This window comes from Manis javanica, chromosome 9 (genome assembly GCF_040802235.1).
Source record: "Manis javanica isolate MJ-LG chromosome 9, MJ_LKY, whole genome shotgun sequence".
In the NCBI taxonomy this organism is placed as follows: domain Eukaryota; kingdom Metazoa; phylum Chordata; class Mammalia; order Pholidota; family Manidae; genus Manis; species Manis javanica.
In genome coordinates, this window is record NC_133164.1 from 43813002 (window position 1) to 43829527 (window position 16526).

Consider the following 16526-nt stretch of genomic DNA (forward strand, 5'->3'; position numbering starts at 1 on the left):
AGTAAACATATCATAAGATCATTATGAGGAATAAATGAATCAAATTGGGTAACATGCTTAGAACAGTGTCTGGTACATGTATGTACTCAATAAATTATTTTTAAAATGTTATCGGTTGTCTGGAAGTAGTGACTCCTGAGTTTAGTAGATCAAGCAATCGTATCATGGCTTTTGAGTTATTTGCTATTTGCAATTTAATTAATAATTCAAAATTTCCAATAGCCTTGAAGAAGTTTTAGAAGCTTTAACATCAACCGGAGAAGAAAGAAAAATTGACAGGTTTTCTTCTATTGTGGAAGGTCTTCTGCACAATTCAGTCCAACTACAAGTAGGTTCATGTTTATCATCTATGCTGTTTTGTAACTTTTCTTACTGACTTATATTGAATACTATAGTATGAAACCCTGAATGCCATTTAATATTTTATAGTATTATTTTAAATAAATACATAGCATTCTAATTTATACTATAATAATTATTTATCTTACACATGCAACTTGGTGTACCCCTATGATTATTGGCTTAGGTTACATTCCTGGAAGTTAACTTTAGATTTCTCGGTAAAATACATAATCATTGTCCCATGATTTATTTATTCTATGTTAGTTTCATTAGTTCATTATGATAGTTTCTAAGAAGTTTTGGCAATTAAATGAATTATGGTTTCTCATTGTGATAGGTTTTATATCTGAAAAGTTGAGTTTACATGAGTAATAAAGAGATTCAAGGTACACTTTGAGAGATTTTCAAAGATATTTAAGTCCTCTCCAAGAGCCACATTTAGAATTATAGTTTCTAAGCTGCATAATCAATATTCATTTAATTGTTTTTTTAAAAAGACAAGAGTTTTTATTGCTGATTATTGTTACAAATAATCATTGCTAATCAAAACTGAGTATTTTAAGGAAATATTGACACCTGACTCCCACTTCCAATTTTTAAAAAATTTTCATTGGTGTGATTGTGACCTGGCTGTTGGAATTTTAAAAAGATCCTCAGGTGATTCTAATGTGCAGCAAAATTTGGAAACCAAGGTTCTAATAACTATGAAGTAAATCTATTTCACACTTAATAGTGAAAAGTTATAGTTTAAAATTTTATTTTAAAGCTCTGTGTAGCTTGGTCATTTTATTGTTTCTTGTGGTGGTGGGAATTGAAAAGCCAATTCTTAGTGTTAAATTAAAAAAAAAGATGGTATTTGATGAAAAGTCAGAAAATGTCAGGAATTGCTAAATAAATAAATTTATTATGACATTTCTGATGACGATTTTTGTGACTGACTTTCCTGATGACAGTGTGAATAATCCTGTTGCTGTGACTTGTTTCTATGGGCAGTGTGCAGGCTTGATGACTGAGTATTTGAACCTTTTTGTGTGGTGAATTTTCTTATACTATTCTAGTTACCTTTTACTTGTATTTGTGTAAACACCAGTAGGTTATTAGATTAATTTTGGTTATTTGTACAACATATTGAATTAGAGATCATGTCTAATTAAAAAAATCTCATTTATGAATTATAATAGTTGTATGCAAACTTTATTCTTTAAATAAAGACCTTTTTTATACCAACATATACTTCTTATAGCTAATCACACACATGTTACACAAGTGGGGGCTGCAGTGTCTTGTGAAGAGAGGAATAGACCTCTGAGTCAGGCAGACTTGAATTTAAGTCCGAGCTATCTATTTATTTATCTATCTGTCTACCTATTTATTTGTTTGTTTGTTTATTAAAATTTTTTTTTATTAAGGTATGATTGATATACACTCTTATGAAGGTTTCACATGAAAAAACAATGTGGTTACTACATTTACCCATATTATCAAGTCCCCACTCATACCCCAATGCAGTCCTCTTTCATGGTGCCTTTCAAGATTAGTTGTATTAATCATATTTTCATATTATATGCAGTTTTAGGAGGAAGCCTCTGTCTCACCTCTCACTCCACCATCTTTAATCCCCAAGTCCGACCTATTTATATCCTAGCTTTGTGACTCTGGATCACCTTCCAAACCTCTTCTGTACCTCCTTTTTCCTTATTATAAAATGGGGATAGTGTCAGTATGTAACTCATTGTTAATGCGTGGATTACATGAGATAATGTATTTAAAATGCTTAGTATGGTGCTTGATTCATTAGCATAAGTGTTGAGTAAATAGTAGCTGTAAGTAGTAATTTTATAAATTAAAAAAAAGTCTGTGGAGATTGGAGATTGAATGTGATCTTCATTTTCTTTGGAAACATTACCAGTATCGATTATTAAAATTGTTACTTATTGTACAGTCCAGTAATTACACTGTTGAGCATTTATTACAGATTAATGAAAACTTAAGTTCGCACAAAATGAGCAGGTTTTTATAGCAGCTTTATTTGTCTTAACCCCAAAGTGAAAAACAGCCAGGTGTTCTTCAGCAGGTGAATAAACTATGTTATCCCCATACCTTAGAATATTACTCAGCAAAAGAGGCGAAGTATTGATAATATACACAATATGCATGACTCTCCAAATAGTTATCCTAATTGAAAAATGCTAATCCTGAAGGTTGTACACTGTATGGTTGCATTTACATAACATTCCTGAGAGGACCAAAATACATGGAAGGAGAATAGTTTAGGGTTGCCAAAGATTTGGGATGGGGTCTAGGAAAGTGTTGAGTCTGGAAGGAGTCTTGTGTGGTGAAACCTGTGTCATGATTTTGGTGATGGCTACAAATCTACACATGTAATAAAATTGACCACAACTGTATATGCACACACAACTGAGTATAAAACCTGTACAACCTGAATAAACTTTGGATTGCACTAATTTCAATTTTCTGGTTTTGGTATTGCATTATAATTATGTAAGATGTTGTATGAAGAATACTCAGAACCTACATGTGTATTTTTTTCTTTCTTTGCAAGTTTCTGTGAATCTATAATTATTTCAGAATCAAAAGTATAAAAATTTTGTAAAACCATGGCCCCCCATTTTGTTTACAGCAGTATTACATCATGTGATATTTTTTAAGCTGTGAGAGACAGGATAAAGAAGAGCTTATTAAGAACAAAGTCATGTTTTGCCTAAATAAATGACATGACTGACTCATTATTTGGAAAGTTTGACTGTTATAATCTTATAATTCTTATTTGGCATATTAAATTTGTTTTGGTTATAGACATTAAGTTAAATCTATCTGATCTTTTAAAATTTTAATTGATTGCCATGCGAACTTTAAGGCAAATTACAGGAATGAAAGAAACTCTTCGGTAAATTTACTCATTTCTATATGGGTAGTTACTCTTATTTTACTGAAGGTATGATGTTATGGAAATTTTAATAATTATGATAAGTTATATTTAGTTAGTAAATATAGAATTCCCTGAAAGACAACTATCGATTAACAATTTGGAATTATAATTACTGTTCTATAGAAGACAGTTAAGACTTGAAATTAAAACTATATTTGTCTATCTAAAGAGTTGATACAATTTTAAAATGATTTTGTAACAGATTGAGATAAAATTCACATCACATAAAATTTACCCCTTTAAGCATACAATTCAATGTTTTTATGTATATTCCGAGTTGTATAACCTTCACCACCATCAGTTTTGAACATTTTCATCATTCCCCAAAGAACCCTCTCACTCCTTAGCTGTCACCCAGCACATACCCTCAATCACCCTAGCTCTCAGCAACTGCTAATCTACTTTCTTTTTCTTTATAGATTTTCATGTTTTGGACATTTAATATAAATGAAATCACATAATATGTGGTCTTTGTTGACTAGTTTAATATAGTATTTCACATAGCATATTATTCCTAAGGTTGCATTCATGTTGTATGCATCAGAATTTCATTTTATTGTTTTGCTAAATATTTTATTGTAAGGATATGTACCATATTTTGTTTATCATTTCAGCGGGTGGACGTGTGGGTTGTTCTTGCTTTTTGGCTATTATGAATATGTTGCTATGAGTATTTGTGGAGAGAATTTCTTTTTAAAGACTGTTGGCCATATTTAGTGTTGTGGGGGCTAGTGGCAACATTTTCCTTTGAAAATGGTGGAAGTCATATATTTGATTGAATTCTTAAGAAATTTTTATCAAGATATATGTGTCTGATTATATTTGTTTTTATGAAACTGTAGTAATTGCCTTAGTTGTGAGTAATTGTATTTTCCGTTATCGTTGATAGTGCTATAATTTTTGGATGTCCTATAGACACTAAAATTTCTTAATAGTTCTTAAAAGTGAAATTTTCATTGAGAAGTGAAAGGTTGTTTTAGGGTCATTTAAATTAATTTTTCTCATTCTAATAAGTTCAGGTTAAATTAGGAAGCTCTTAAGCATAGACAATCGGAAGAGTTCTACATTCTTCTTTCCCAACCCAAACATTTTGTGGTGGGTTTTTACTGTTCCCTGGAGGCTTCTTATTATTATTTAACCTGAAGTGTCAAATAGCTAGCTCGTGGCAAGCTTAAGAGTAAAGGTATGTTATCCAGATAGCTAATTTATAGGGGGTAGAAAAGAAAGTAGGTTTGTCTCTCCTGGGATTGCTGATTATGCTATTTTTCCTTTAAAATGATCAAGTAATACTTCAGTAATATCTAAAAATACTTTCCTCTCTGGCTGTTTCTGAGTTTTCTATAAATAAAGTATATTTTACAGCTAGCTGATTACCAATTTCCCATAAAACTATTGCTTTAAGTGCCCATTTTATTTCATTAGCTGTGTAATTTGTATTTATTGAAATATACTAGTCTGGCTGATATCAGCAAACCACCAAATTGAAAGTAAACCTTGTTTGTTGTTGAATAAAATGGAAAGTAATTGTTTGCTTTTAAACTGGAGAAAATGGAAGATAGTAAAATTTTAAAAATTATCACTGTTCTTTTATTGCAAAGTTTATTTATAAAGAAGTACTTTTCAAAGGAGGATTATTAGGTGTTTTTTGAGTCTGATAATAATAAGATAATTGACCTCCTATGATTCTGATAGAATTGAGCATACCCCTTCACCCATCCGCATATTGTATAGTAAGAAAGTGAAAAAGTAAGTACTGGAAATAACATTATTTTCAGACCTTAAAGAGTCTTACTATCAGGGAAGAAATTACAAATATAAATATCAGACTTAAGATAAATTGTACATTACTTAAGTGTATCAGACAGGTTTTCAGCTTTAAAACATAACTGCTCTAGGTAATGTAAGCAGGAAATAGTAATGGATATCTTACAGAATTTCTTCAGGTCCAGTGAACCATGTGTGTTTAATATACTTATAACCAGAAGTAATGCAGAAGAAAATGTGTAGGACCACATCCAGGAATGTTCTAATGGAAGCACCACTCCCAGTGTTCTGTGTTCAGCACCCAGGACTCTGAGGACTGACAGCAGAGCTTCTGCCATACCATCAAACCTTCCATCCCAGGGCCCAGTCTTCATATGGGTGGTTGGCCCCTCATGTTGGCCAGGTCTTCCTTGGTGGAAGAGGATTGGAGTAAGTGTGGGTGAACCAATCTCTAGTTTTGGCTCCATTTTGATTTTGTGAATTTCACTTCTCTCCTTTTATTTTATTTTTCCTTTTGACCTGTGGGTTTTTATTCTTCACTGGAGGCTTCTCATTATTTTTCACTGGAGGTTTTCTCTTCTTTGGTTAGAGCCATAGTTTGCTTGAGTATCAAAAGCATTATCTAGATTCTAAAGAGTTTTTCTAAACCCTTGCTTTTGGTCATAGGGCCGAATTGTAGTTTTTTGTCAAGACAGGAACCAAAATGGGGGAATCTTAGGTTTTTGGTGGATGTTTGGCTTTTCTCCATATATGCCCACAGACCTACAGTGACAGCAGCTGCACCTGCCCTTTCCTGCAGTGTCTTCCTGATCCATTCCCCTCGGACATGTTGCTCGGGATGGTCAAGGACACGAAGGTTCTGTGGTCATGCTCCACATGCTAATCTGCCACAGTTTTATGGATGCCTTCAGAAGACAAGAACTCCTACAGCAAATACCAGAAGCAATTGAGTAGCAGTTTTGTATCAGCCCCAGTTTCCAGTTGCAGTGGGTTGTGTTTTAGGAGAGAAACCCTGAGTTTAGGGAATACAACTCTTACATAATGGGCAGCAGTTACTCTGATTGGTGTGGGCTGTGATGGCATCTATTCAATTTTCCTCATGGCATATTTAATTTTGGCTGCTGGTCAGCAGGCCTCTAAGTGGCAGGTCTATGCTTCCAGCATTTGTTCCAGATGCTGAACAAATCCCATAAACGCTCAGGGTCTACTCTAGAACACCAGGAGGCTTCCTTTTAATGTTTTCTAGTGATCTTTCCACTTGGTCTGAGGTAGTAATTCAGGTACAGAACGATGCGTTAGTGATTGCACAGACTTCCGTTTGTGCAGCAGGGAGGAAGTCTAGGGCAACTCTTTCAGTCATTAACTATCCTGACCAATGACCTGAGTTGACCTTAGTGCTTTCCAGGGCTGATAAGGTACCATTGGTCACTTCAGCTAAAATCAGGGTAACTGCCTGCAGGGTTCACATAAATAGTGAGTCAATTTTTTCCCTCCAGGAAGATTCCCAGAGTAACCAAGGGTGGCCTAGGTTTGGAGAGATCTCCGTGGTTGTCTGAGGGCTACATGGTGTACTGGTAGTTTCCTTTAAAACCTGATCATCTCATATGATCACCTCTTAGGTGAAAGTTGTAGTGTGTTTGGAAAGAAGAAAGTTAACACCTGGCTTCCTCACAGGATGTATAGTCTTGAAGGTGCACATGGTGCTTCGGGAAGGAAAGTGTTGTTTAGTTGTTAGGGTCACTCAGGACCTTTACCAAATGGTGGACTTCTGAGTGACAGTTAAAGTTGACCCTTCAACCACTGAAGGGTTAGGGACATTGACTCTCCTGCACAGTGAAAAATCTGCATGTAACTTTTGACTTCCCAAAAACTTTACTCAGCCTACTGTATATAAACTAGGTCAGTTAACTTATGATGCAACAGAGTAGAGAGGTAGGAAAGAAATAGGAGAGTTGTAGTGTCTGACAGAGAAAAGAGAGCAAGCAGAGGGTGAATTAGCTGTTCTATGTGTCCCTGCCAGGATTGACACCTGCCTGCAGGTGGCTCAGGCCCCAGGCTGGGAGGGGAACACTTTGAAGAAGCAAATGTTTCCCACCTCTTTCCTCTGAGTTGCCAGCGCATCCTTGCTCTCTGCTTCTCTCAGATCCCAGCATTTTGCTGTGGTCAAGATAGTAGTTGGTTAGCTCAGTTGGTTAGAGTGTGGCACTGATAATAGCAAGGTCACTGGTTTGATCCCCTGAGGAGCTGCTCTGTGCAACAGGCAACATTTTTCCTTTTCCATTTCTATCAAGCACATCACCCGTGGAATATGCTGCCTTACATCCAATTAAAGATAATGTATATTTATTGGAAAAAATCTATGCATAAATGGACCCTGGCAGTTTAAACCTATGTTGTTCAAGGGTCAACTGTACTTTCATTGTGGCCTCCCAGCTGGTCAATAAACTTCAGAATTCTCAGTTCAGGAAATAATTGAGCCTAATCATTGTTTTTGGATGGACTGTCTGAAGACATGTCAGGGATGGCAGGTTGTGCTATATGAGAAGAAATTTGAGCTTAGAGAACTGAATCTTCTTTAATGGGCTGAAAGTATGTCTGTCTTTTGCTCCAAAGAGAATTGTCTTTATTATACTGGACATGAAGCGTGAATGCCCTTTGCTCTGAGTGGGTGACACTGTCTCTGTCTTCCAAGTTTCTTGGCTATACAAACATCCTTGAAAAGATCATCCAGAAGAAAGGCCATCAGTGCCCCTACTTGCAACACCTGCAGAAATGTAAGAGAGCCAGGGAGAGTTGTCTTGCAACTGGGGAGCAGACCACTAGACTTCCCTGTGTCACCTCTGTGACTTTTCCTTCCATCTGACTCTGCTGGTGGTTGTCCTATACATTCATGGTACCTTAATATAGATTGAATAGAATTCTTGAATTTTGTTTCATGTGATGCTACTGTTTTCCCTGCATTAGTTATTGTCTAAAGGGAACACGTTTCCCAAAGTTTCTGAAGCAGAAAGGAGAATTAGTGCCGTCAGAGAGCAAACAAATAAGGGAAGAGATGGGGGGGAGCTGTTTCAGAAGGGCAAAACTGCTTTTCTATTGTCTTTCATGCCTGGATGTGAACCTGTAGCAATGCTGGTATCCTAGCGTGATTTTTAAAATATACTTAAACCCTTTTTTTTAATTGCTTCAGGTTTCTCAATATTTGATGTAGTATATTCTTTATATACTGATAGCTGGGTTTATGCTGTGCTTCTGTGGACCACTTATTTTTACTATTATCCTATTACCTAATAAAACTAACTCAAGTCTCATGATTTCTTTACCCACTATTGAAATATATAGCTATTATTCTCTATTTCTTTTTATTGTGGTAAGATAGACATAACAAAATTTACCACTTTAGCTATTTTTAAGTGTAAGGGCTGTGGCATTAAGTGCATTTACATTGTTGTGCAACCATAGTATCTTTATGCTTTTTAAGATTTAGTGATAATGTGGACGAAACAGTGGATAGGGGTGTTTGGAAGGTCCTCCTGTTAGATACCCAAAGGAGCAAAAGCCAGTAATATAATCCAAGTCTTTGATGTCTCTGAAACTGTTACTAGAGAAAAATTGTGTTCCAAACACATTCAGTTTTCTCGCATACACATAGTCTTAACAAGTATCTGATAGTTAAGGTACATGCATAGGGTGGTCACATTTAGAGAATAAGAAGAAAAAGTGGAAGTGTTCTGTTAAATATGAAGTTTCATTGATAATGCTTATGAATCAGACAATTTGAAAATGATACTCTTTCTGGAATTTGCTTTGTGGAACTAAGCTGTGTTAAGCTGGGTCCTTTGAGAAGTGAGTGCAAGGGACTATGGGAAATGCCTATAAGGGAACCTGGAGAGGGAGTTGGGGGAGTCTGGGATATGTCCCACTCAGTGTAGACCTGACCACAGTAGAAGGAGAAAGGGAGGAAGGAGGGTTGGCTGGAAGGATATTAGGCTGCCGTGTCATTCTAGGAGAACCTGGCAAGCTGGCTAGGGAATTCTTGAGCCAAAGTCCCTTTTTTGATATTCTTGCTATGTTCAGATGTTGGCTGGTAGTAGCCCATGAGATGTGTGACTTCAGGTCATGTGTTATGATGGATTCCAGAGGGCAGCAGCTGGAGCTGTTGGTCATTTATACCCCCTGCAGTCCAAGATTGAGAATTGCCTTGTCATGGCTGCCACACAAAGTTTTTCTTTACTTAAAAAAAAAAAAAACTCTTTAATCTCTGTGGAATACATTGAGCTCAAAAATAGAATAGATTTTTGAAAATTTGGAACATATTTCCTCTTTTCTCAAAGTAGGAAAAAACCTTTTTTAATTAAAAAAATTGACAATTTTCTCTCATTATATAAGTAGTTTAGGTTCATTAAAATACTAAAAGCAGACTAGGAATAATAACCCTTAATTGAATTATAATCACTATACTTTGAAATTTGTTACTGGGCAGTAATGAACATGTGACATTGAAACAAATCATAGATGAAAATGCCTTTTTGGATTTAGCTAAGTTTATTTGATTCTGTTTGTTTTTGCTTCCCTTATCCCTTAAATGCTCACAGAGTACCCAAGTTTAATTTTGCTCAAGACCAGATAAAGATCTTCCTATAATGAATAGTTATATCTTGATTTACTATTTCTTTCTGTTATTAGTATCTTCTTCCCCCAAAAGAAATTACTATTAACTATAATTATTTTCAAGTTCAAATAAGTTATTCTCACATTTAATGAAGGACCAAATGAAGAATACAGAGTATAGTTGATAATTTATTTTTAGGATAGTTGTTAATGTATTCCAGAAGGATGCAGAGATCAATTTGTTTTAATTCCTCTGTTTTGACTACTAATTTTATTGAGGTTTGCAGCAGTAGGATTAACATATGAGTATGAATCAAGATGTTGAACATATTAAAATGGGCTGGTAAATAATATGTCCTTCAGTGAGTAGACTTTAAAGAAACAGTAAAATAACACTCTGATGTGAATTCATATTGCCATATGGAGCATGCACCAAAGTAAATTAGTGGTTAACATTTTTGTATAGATTTAACTGCCATTTTTCTAAGTCTACTTAATAAATTTCTTTACTTATGCTACAATGGGCCACCAGAAAGATAAGATAACTCATTCCTCAAAGGTAACTGCAAAGTTTAATAATTAACCAGTCTATTAGTCAATTATTCAGTGACTGCTGTCCATTGGGTAATGCTAGATAGAACATTAAAGATGCATGAAATATGCTCCTGCCCTTAAGAAGCTTATATTCAGGATTTTAAAGCTAGCTAGTGTTTCATATGAAAATTGCAGTACTAGGGGTTGTAATAAAATGCATGGGAGGATACACAAGAAATCAGTGATGTCTCAGAGGGGCCTGTGTGAATAAAGACTTAAAAGTCCGCATTTGTTTTCCAGTATTTTTGTTCATATAAATATACATATATCTATATATCTATATATCTATATATCTATATCTATATCTAATCTATATCTATATCTATATATCTATATCTATATATCTATCATACCTATATCATCTATATCTATATCATCTATATCTATATCTCTAAACATATACATTATAGCCTCTTGAATGCTGTAGTTTATTTCTTTGAATTGAATATATATGGAATATATGCAGTTACATCAAGTTCTGACTTCTCTTACTATATCTGTCATTTACAGAACATTTAATTGTAAATATAAATAAAATTAGAGAAATGTACATCTGCTATACTTTACTATTTCTATGTCTACATAATATAGTCTGTTATTAGTGCATGTGATTTTTAAATTCTTCAGAGTTTCTTTTGTTTGTACTGGAGGCAAAATATTTCTCTTTAGGCATCATTTACACATTTTAACTTGATAAATGTGAAATTTGATTGTGCAAAGAGAGAGATGATTTCTGCTATGGGGTACAGAAGATGAATAGCAGTCTAAGTTGTATATTCCAGGCTCAGATAAATAGGTATTCACTGATTCTGGTAGAATTTTTATTTAAGTACTTTACTGGTACTTGTTTCCAATTGAAATTTAGCTTATGTAGCTGACATGTTTTCACTGTAGTATAGCCATCATTTTCCTTATGAAAACATCTTATATTGAGGATGAACATGTTGACCAAATGTGAACTTTCTAAAGAACATTTGCATTTGCTGTTAATTAGATAGCTTTTCAATTTCGTCAGCGTAATCATGGGAAAAGCATCTGTCTGGTGAAGTTTGAAAGCATTGGACAGACCTGTGACTTGTTCATCACACCTGTTAGTGTACCCTGAATTTTGGGCTTAACTTGTTTGTTCAAAAAGGGTGAGAAGCCAAATACTAAAAATGTATACTGTGTTAATTTTTTTCTCATATTTGTGTTGAGCATAGTGATAGCAGTGAATTAAACTGTGTACTTGAGGAAATTTAGGTGGTATGTATCCACATGTGAAGAACCTCACTTAATTTTCAAGGGCACAAAGCAGCTTTGCTGATTCTGTCATGTTCCTTGCCTTGCTGTTTAACCTTTGTCTATATTTAAGGATTTTCCTTTGATCGTTTACCTTGTTCTTAAGATTGCCATTGACCAGCTCTATCCCTAATATTGAATATCTTTGAAATTTCTGTTTGCAATTTATCCACTTTGTCCCCTTTTACGTGTCTTTACTTTCTAGTTTATGACATGGCTGACATTTGTTCCACTGTTTGTAATTACAATTTTAGCTGTTCATTTTTCTAATCTTTGGCAGTGTGGCTGTTGCTGGTCTCAACCCTTGTAGTGGGGAGTCCACTGCTGCTCTTGGGGAAATCCTTAGCCATTCTAAATCCTAGGTGGACATACACAGATTTTGACACACACAAATGTGCACACATACACATAACCCTCCAGCTAGAAGTTATGTTAAAAATACTTTTTCTTATGTAAGGTATGAATGGAGCAAGAAGGAGAATATTTTAGAGCCAATTTTAACTGTAAGGTTTTGTTTACTGTTTGGATAAGATATATGTGAAAAGGCAAGTGTTTTTCTGCTTAGAACAGCAATTCTGTCCCTTTGTAGAAACTTACTGTCAAGTTACCAATTTGCCGTATTTAGTGGCAGTTGATTTGGTCTTCTTCTGTGACCTATTAGAGCATGTGACCCAGTTGATCACTCTCCCTGTGGAGACACTTTCCTACCATACTTCCAGGGCACTGCAGTCTCCTTGTTTTTCTTCTCTCTGGTTGTTAGCTTTTGAACTTTACTTCCCCAAGCTGCAAATCAAAACCTACAATTGAAATGCCTGATCAGTTCTGGTACCTCCTCTTTCCTCTCTACTGCTCCCTAAATGATTCCATCTAGGATCTTGTGTTTTACATACAGTTGCTAGGACAATCTTTCTTTTCTTTTTTTTTTTAAATTAAGGTATCATTGAAATAGACTCTTATGAAGGTTTCATATGAAAAACATTGTGGTTACTACATTCACCCATATTATCAAGTCCCCCCAACACCCCACTGCAGTCATTGTCCATCAGCGAAGTGAGATGCCACAGTCACTAATTGTCTTTTCTGTGCTACACTGTCTTCCCTGTGACCCACCCACACACCATGTGTGCCAATCATTATACTTCTCAATCCCCTTCTCCCTTCCTCTCTACCCACCCTCCCCCAATCCTCCTCTTTGGTAACTGCTAGTCCCTTCTTGGAGTCTGTAAGTCTGCTGCTCTTCTGTTCCTTCGGTTTTGCTTCATTGTTATACTCCACAAATGAGTGAAATCATTTGGCACTTGTCTTTCTCTGCCTGGCTTATTTCACTGAGCATAATATCCTCTAGCTCTGTCCATGTTGTTGCAAATGGTAGGATTTGTTTTCTTCTTACGCTGAATAATATCCATTGTGTATATGTACCACATCTTCTTTATTCATTCATCTAATGCTGGACACTTAAGTTGATTCCATATCTTGGCTATTGTAAATAGTGCTGTGATAAACATAGGGGTGCATTTGTCTTTCTGAATCTGGGATCTTGTTTTCTTTGGGTAAATTCCTAGGAGTGAGTGGAATTCCTGGGTCAAATGGTATTTCAATTTTTACTTTTTAAGGAACCTCCATACTACTTTCTACAATGGATGAACTAATTTATATTCCCACCAACAGTGTAGGGGGGTTTCCCTTTCTCCACATCCTCGCCAGCATTTGTTGTTCCTAGTCTTTTGGATGCTGGCCATCCTTACTGGTGTGAGGTGATATCTCATTATGGTTTCAATTTGCATTTCCCTAATAATTAGCGATGCGGAGCATCTTTTCATGTACATGTTGGTTATCGGAAATTCTTCTTTCGAGAAGTATCTGTTTACATCATCTGCCCATTTTTTAATTGGGTTATTTGCTTTCTAGGTGTTGAGGCGGGGGAATTCTTTATATATTATTGGTGTTAACTCCTTGTCGGATATGTTGCTTACGAATATATTCTGCCATACCATAGGGTGCCTTTTTGTCCTGCTGATGGTGCCTTTTGCTGTACAGAAGCTTTTTAGTTTGATATAGTTCCAGGTGTTCATTTTTGTTTTGTTTCCCTTGCCCGAGGAGATGCGTTCAGGAAAAAGTTGCTCATGTTTATATTCAAGAGATTTTTGCCTATATTTTCTTCTAAGAGTTTTATGGTTTCATGACTTACATTCAGGTCTTTGATCCATTTTGAGTTTACTTTTGTGTATGGAGTTAGAAAATAATCCAGTTTCATTCCCTGGAATGTAGCTGTCCAGTTTTGCCAACACCAGCTATTGAACAGGCTGTCATTTCCCCACTGTATATCCATGGCTCCTTTTATTGTATATTAATTGACCATATATGCTTGGATTTATATCTGGGCTCTCATTTCTGTTCCAATGATCTATGGGTCTGTTCTTGTGCCAGTACCAAATTGTTTTTTTCTTTTATTTAAGGTATAATTGATATACACTCTTACGAAGGTTTCACATGAAAAAACAATGTGGTTACTACATTTACCCATGTTATCAAATCCCCACCCATACCCCAATGTAGTCACTGTCCATCAGTGTAGTAAGATGCCACAGATTCACTATTTGTCTTCTCTGTGCTACACTGTCTTCCCCGTGACTCCACACACCATGTGTATTAAACATAATACCCCTCAATCTCCTTCTCCTTCCCGCCCCACCCACCCTCTCATACCCCTCCACTTTGGTAACCGCCAGTCCCTTCTTGGAGTCTGGGAGTCTGCTGCTGTTTTGTTCCTTCAGTTTTGCTTTATTGTTATACTCCACAAATGAAGGAAATCATTTGGCACTTATCTTTCTCCACCTGGCTTATTTCACTGAGCATAATATCCTCCAGCTCCATCCATGTTTTTCCAAATGGTAGGATTTGTTTCTTTCTTGTGCTGTGGCTAAGTAGTATTCCATTGTATATATGTACCACCTTTCCTTTGTCTATTCATCTACTGATAGACACTTAGGTTGCTTCCATTTCTTGGCTATTGTAAATAGTGCTACAGTAAACACACGGGTGCATATGTCTTTTTGAACCTGAGAACTTGTATTCTTTGGGTAAATTCCAAGGAGTGGGATTCTGGGTCAAATGGTATTTCTATTTTTAGATTTTGAGGGACCTCCATATTGCTTTCCACAATGGTTAAACTAGCTTACATTCCCACCAGCAGTGTAGGAGGGTTCCCCTTTCTCCACATCCTCAACAGCATTTGTTGTTCCCAGTCTTTTGGATGCTGGCCATCCTTACTGGTGTGAGGTGATATCTCACTGTGGTTGTAATTTGCATTTCCCTCATGATTAGTGATGTGGAGCATCTTTTCATGTGTTTGTTGGCCACCTGAATTTCTTCTTTGAAGAACTGTCTCTTTATATCCCCTGCCCTTTTTTTAATTGGATTATTTGCTGTTTGTTTATTGTGGCATATGAGTTCTTTATATATTTTGAATGTTAATCCTGTGTTGGATATGTTGTTTACAAATGTATTCTCCCATACTATAGGATGCCTTTTTGTTCTGTTGATGGTGTCCTTTGCCATACAGAAGCTTTTCAGTTTGATGTAGTCCCCATGTGTTCATTTTTGCTTTTGATTCCCTTTCTTGAGATGTGTTCAGGAAGAAGTTGCTCATGCTTATATTCAGGACGTTTTTGCCTATGTTGTCTTCTTAGAGTTTTATGATTTCAGGACTTACATTCAGGTATTTGATCCATTTTGAGTTTGCTTTTGTGTATGGGGTTATGCAATAATCCAGTTTCATTCTCTGGAATGTAGCTGTCCAGTTTTGCCAACACCAGTTGTTGAAGAGGCTGTCATTTCCCAATTGTATGTTCATAGCTCCTTTATCATATATTAATTGACCGTATATGGTTAAGTTTATATCTGACCTCTCTAGTCTGTTCCATTGGTCTATTTTTCTGTTCTTGTGCCAGTACTAAATTGTCTTGATTAAATTTGGCTTTGTAGTAGAACTTGAAGTTGGGGAATGTAATTGGGAATCCCACTCCTTGGAATTTACCCCCAGCTGTCTTCTTCCTTCTCAGGATTGCTTTGGCTATTCAGGGTCTTTTATGGTTCCATGTGTACCTTAAAACTATTTGCTCTAGTTCACTGAAGAATGCTGTTGGAATTTTGATAGGGATTGCATTGAATCTGTAGATTGCTTTAGGCAGGATGACCATTTTAACAATATTAATTCTTCCTATCCATGAGCATGGGATGTGTTTCCATTTATTGGTATCATCTTTAATTTCTCTCATGAGTGTCTTTTAGTTTTCAGGGTATACATCTCTCACTTCCTTGGTTAGGTTTTTCCTAGGTATTTTTTTTTCAATGCATTTGTGAATGGACTCGTATTCCTGATTTCTCTTTTTTATACTTCATCATTAGTATGTAGGAATGCAACAGATTTCTGTATATTGATTTTGTATCCTGCAATTTTGCTGAATTCAGTTAATATTTCTAGTAGTTTGTAGTGAATTCTTTAGGGTTTTTTATGTACAATATTATCTCATCTGTAAAAAGTGAGTTTAACTTCTTCCTTACCAATCTGGATATGTTTTATTTCTTTGTGTTGTCTGATTGCTGCGGCTAGGCCCTTCAGTATTATGTTGAATAAAAGTGGGGAACGATGGCATCCTTGTCTTTTTCCCTGTCATAAGGGACAAGCTTTCAGCTGTTTGCTGTTAAGTGTGATGTTTGCTGTGGGTATGTTATATATGGCCTTTATTATGGTGAGATACTTGCCCTCTATACCCATTTTGTTGAGAATTTTTATCATGAATGGATGTTGAATTTTGTCAAATGCTTTTTTAGCATCTATGGAGATGAACATGTGGTTCTTGTCCTTCTTTTTGTTGATGTGGTGGATGATGTTAATGGATTTTCGAATGTTGTACCATCCTTGCATCCTTGGAATAAATCCTACATGATCATGATGGATGATCTTTTTGATGTATTTTTGAATTTG

The 16526-nt window shown here is 35.7% G+C and overlaps 1 protein-coding gene across 5 annotated transcripts in view; it reads left to right on the forward strand.

The window, feature by feature from the left end:
• The window catches only part of DIAPH3 (diaphanous related formin 3), a 573382-nt gene that overhangs the window by 193114 nt on the left and 363742 nt on the right, over nucleotides 1–16526 (forward strand). For all 5 annotated transcript variants that reach the window (XM_037022985.2, XM_073212547.1, XM_037022986.2 and 2 more), the window contains one exon: nucleotides 223–328. In XM_037022985.2, the coding sequence (XP_036878880.2) occupies nucleotides 223–328 (106 nt within the window). The remainder of the gene's footprint in view (nucleotides 1–222; nucleotides 329–16526) is intronic.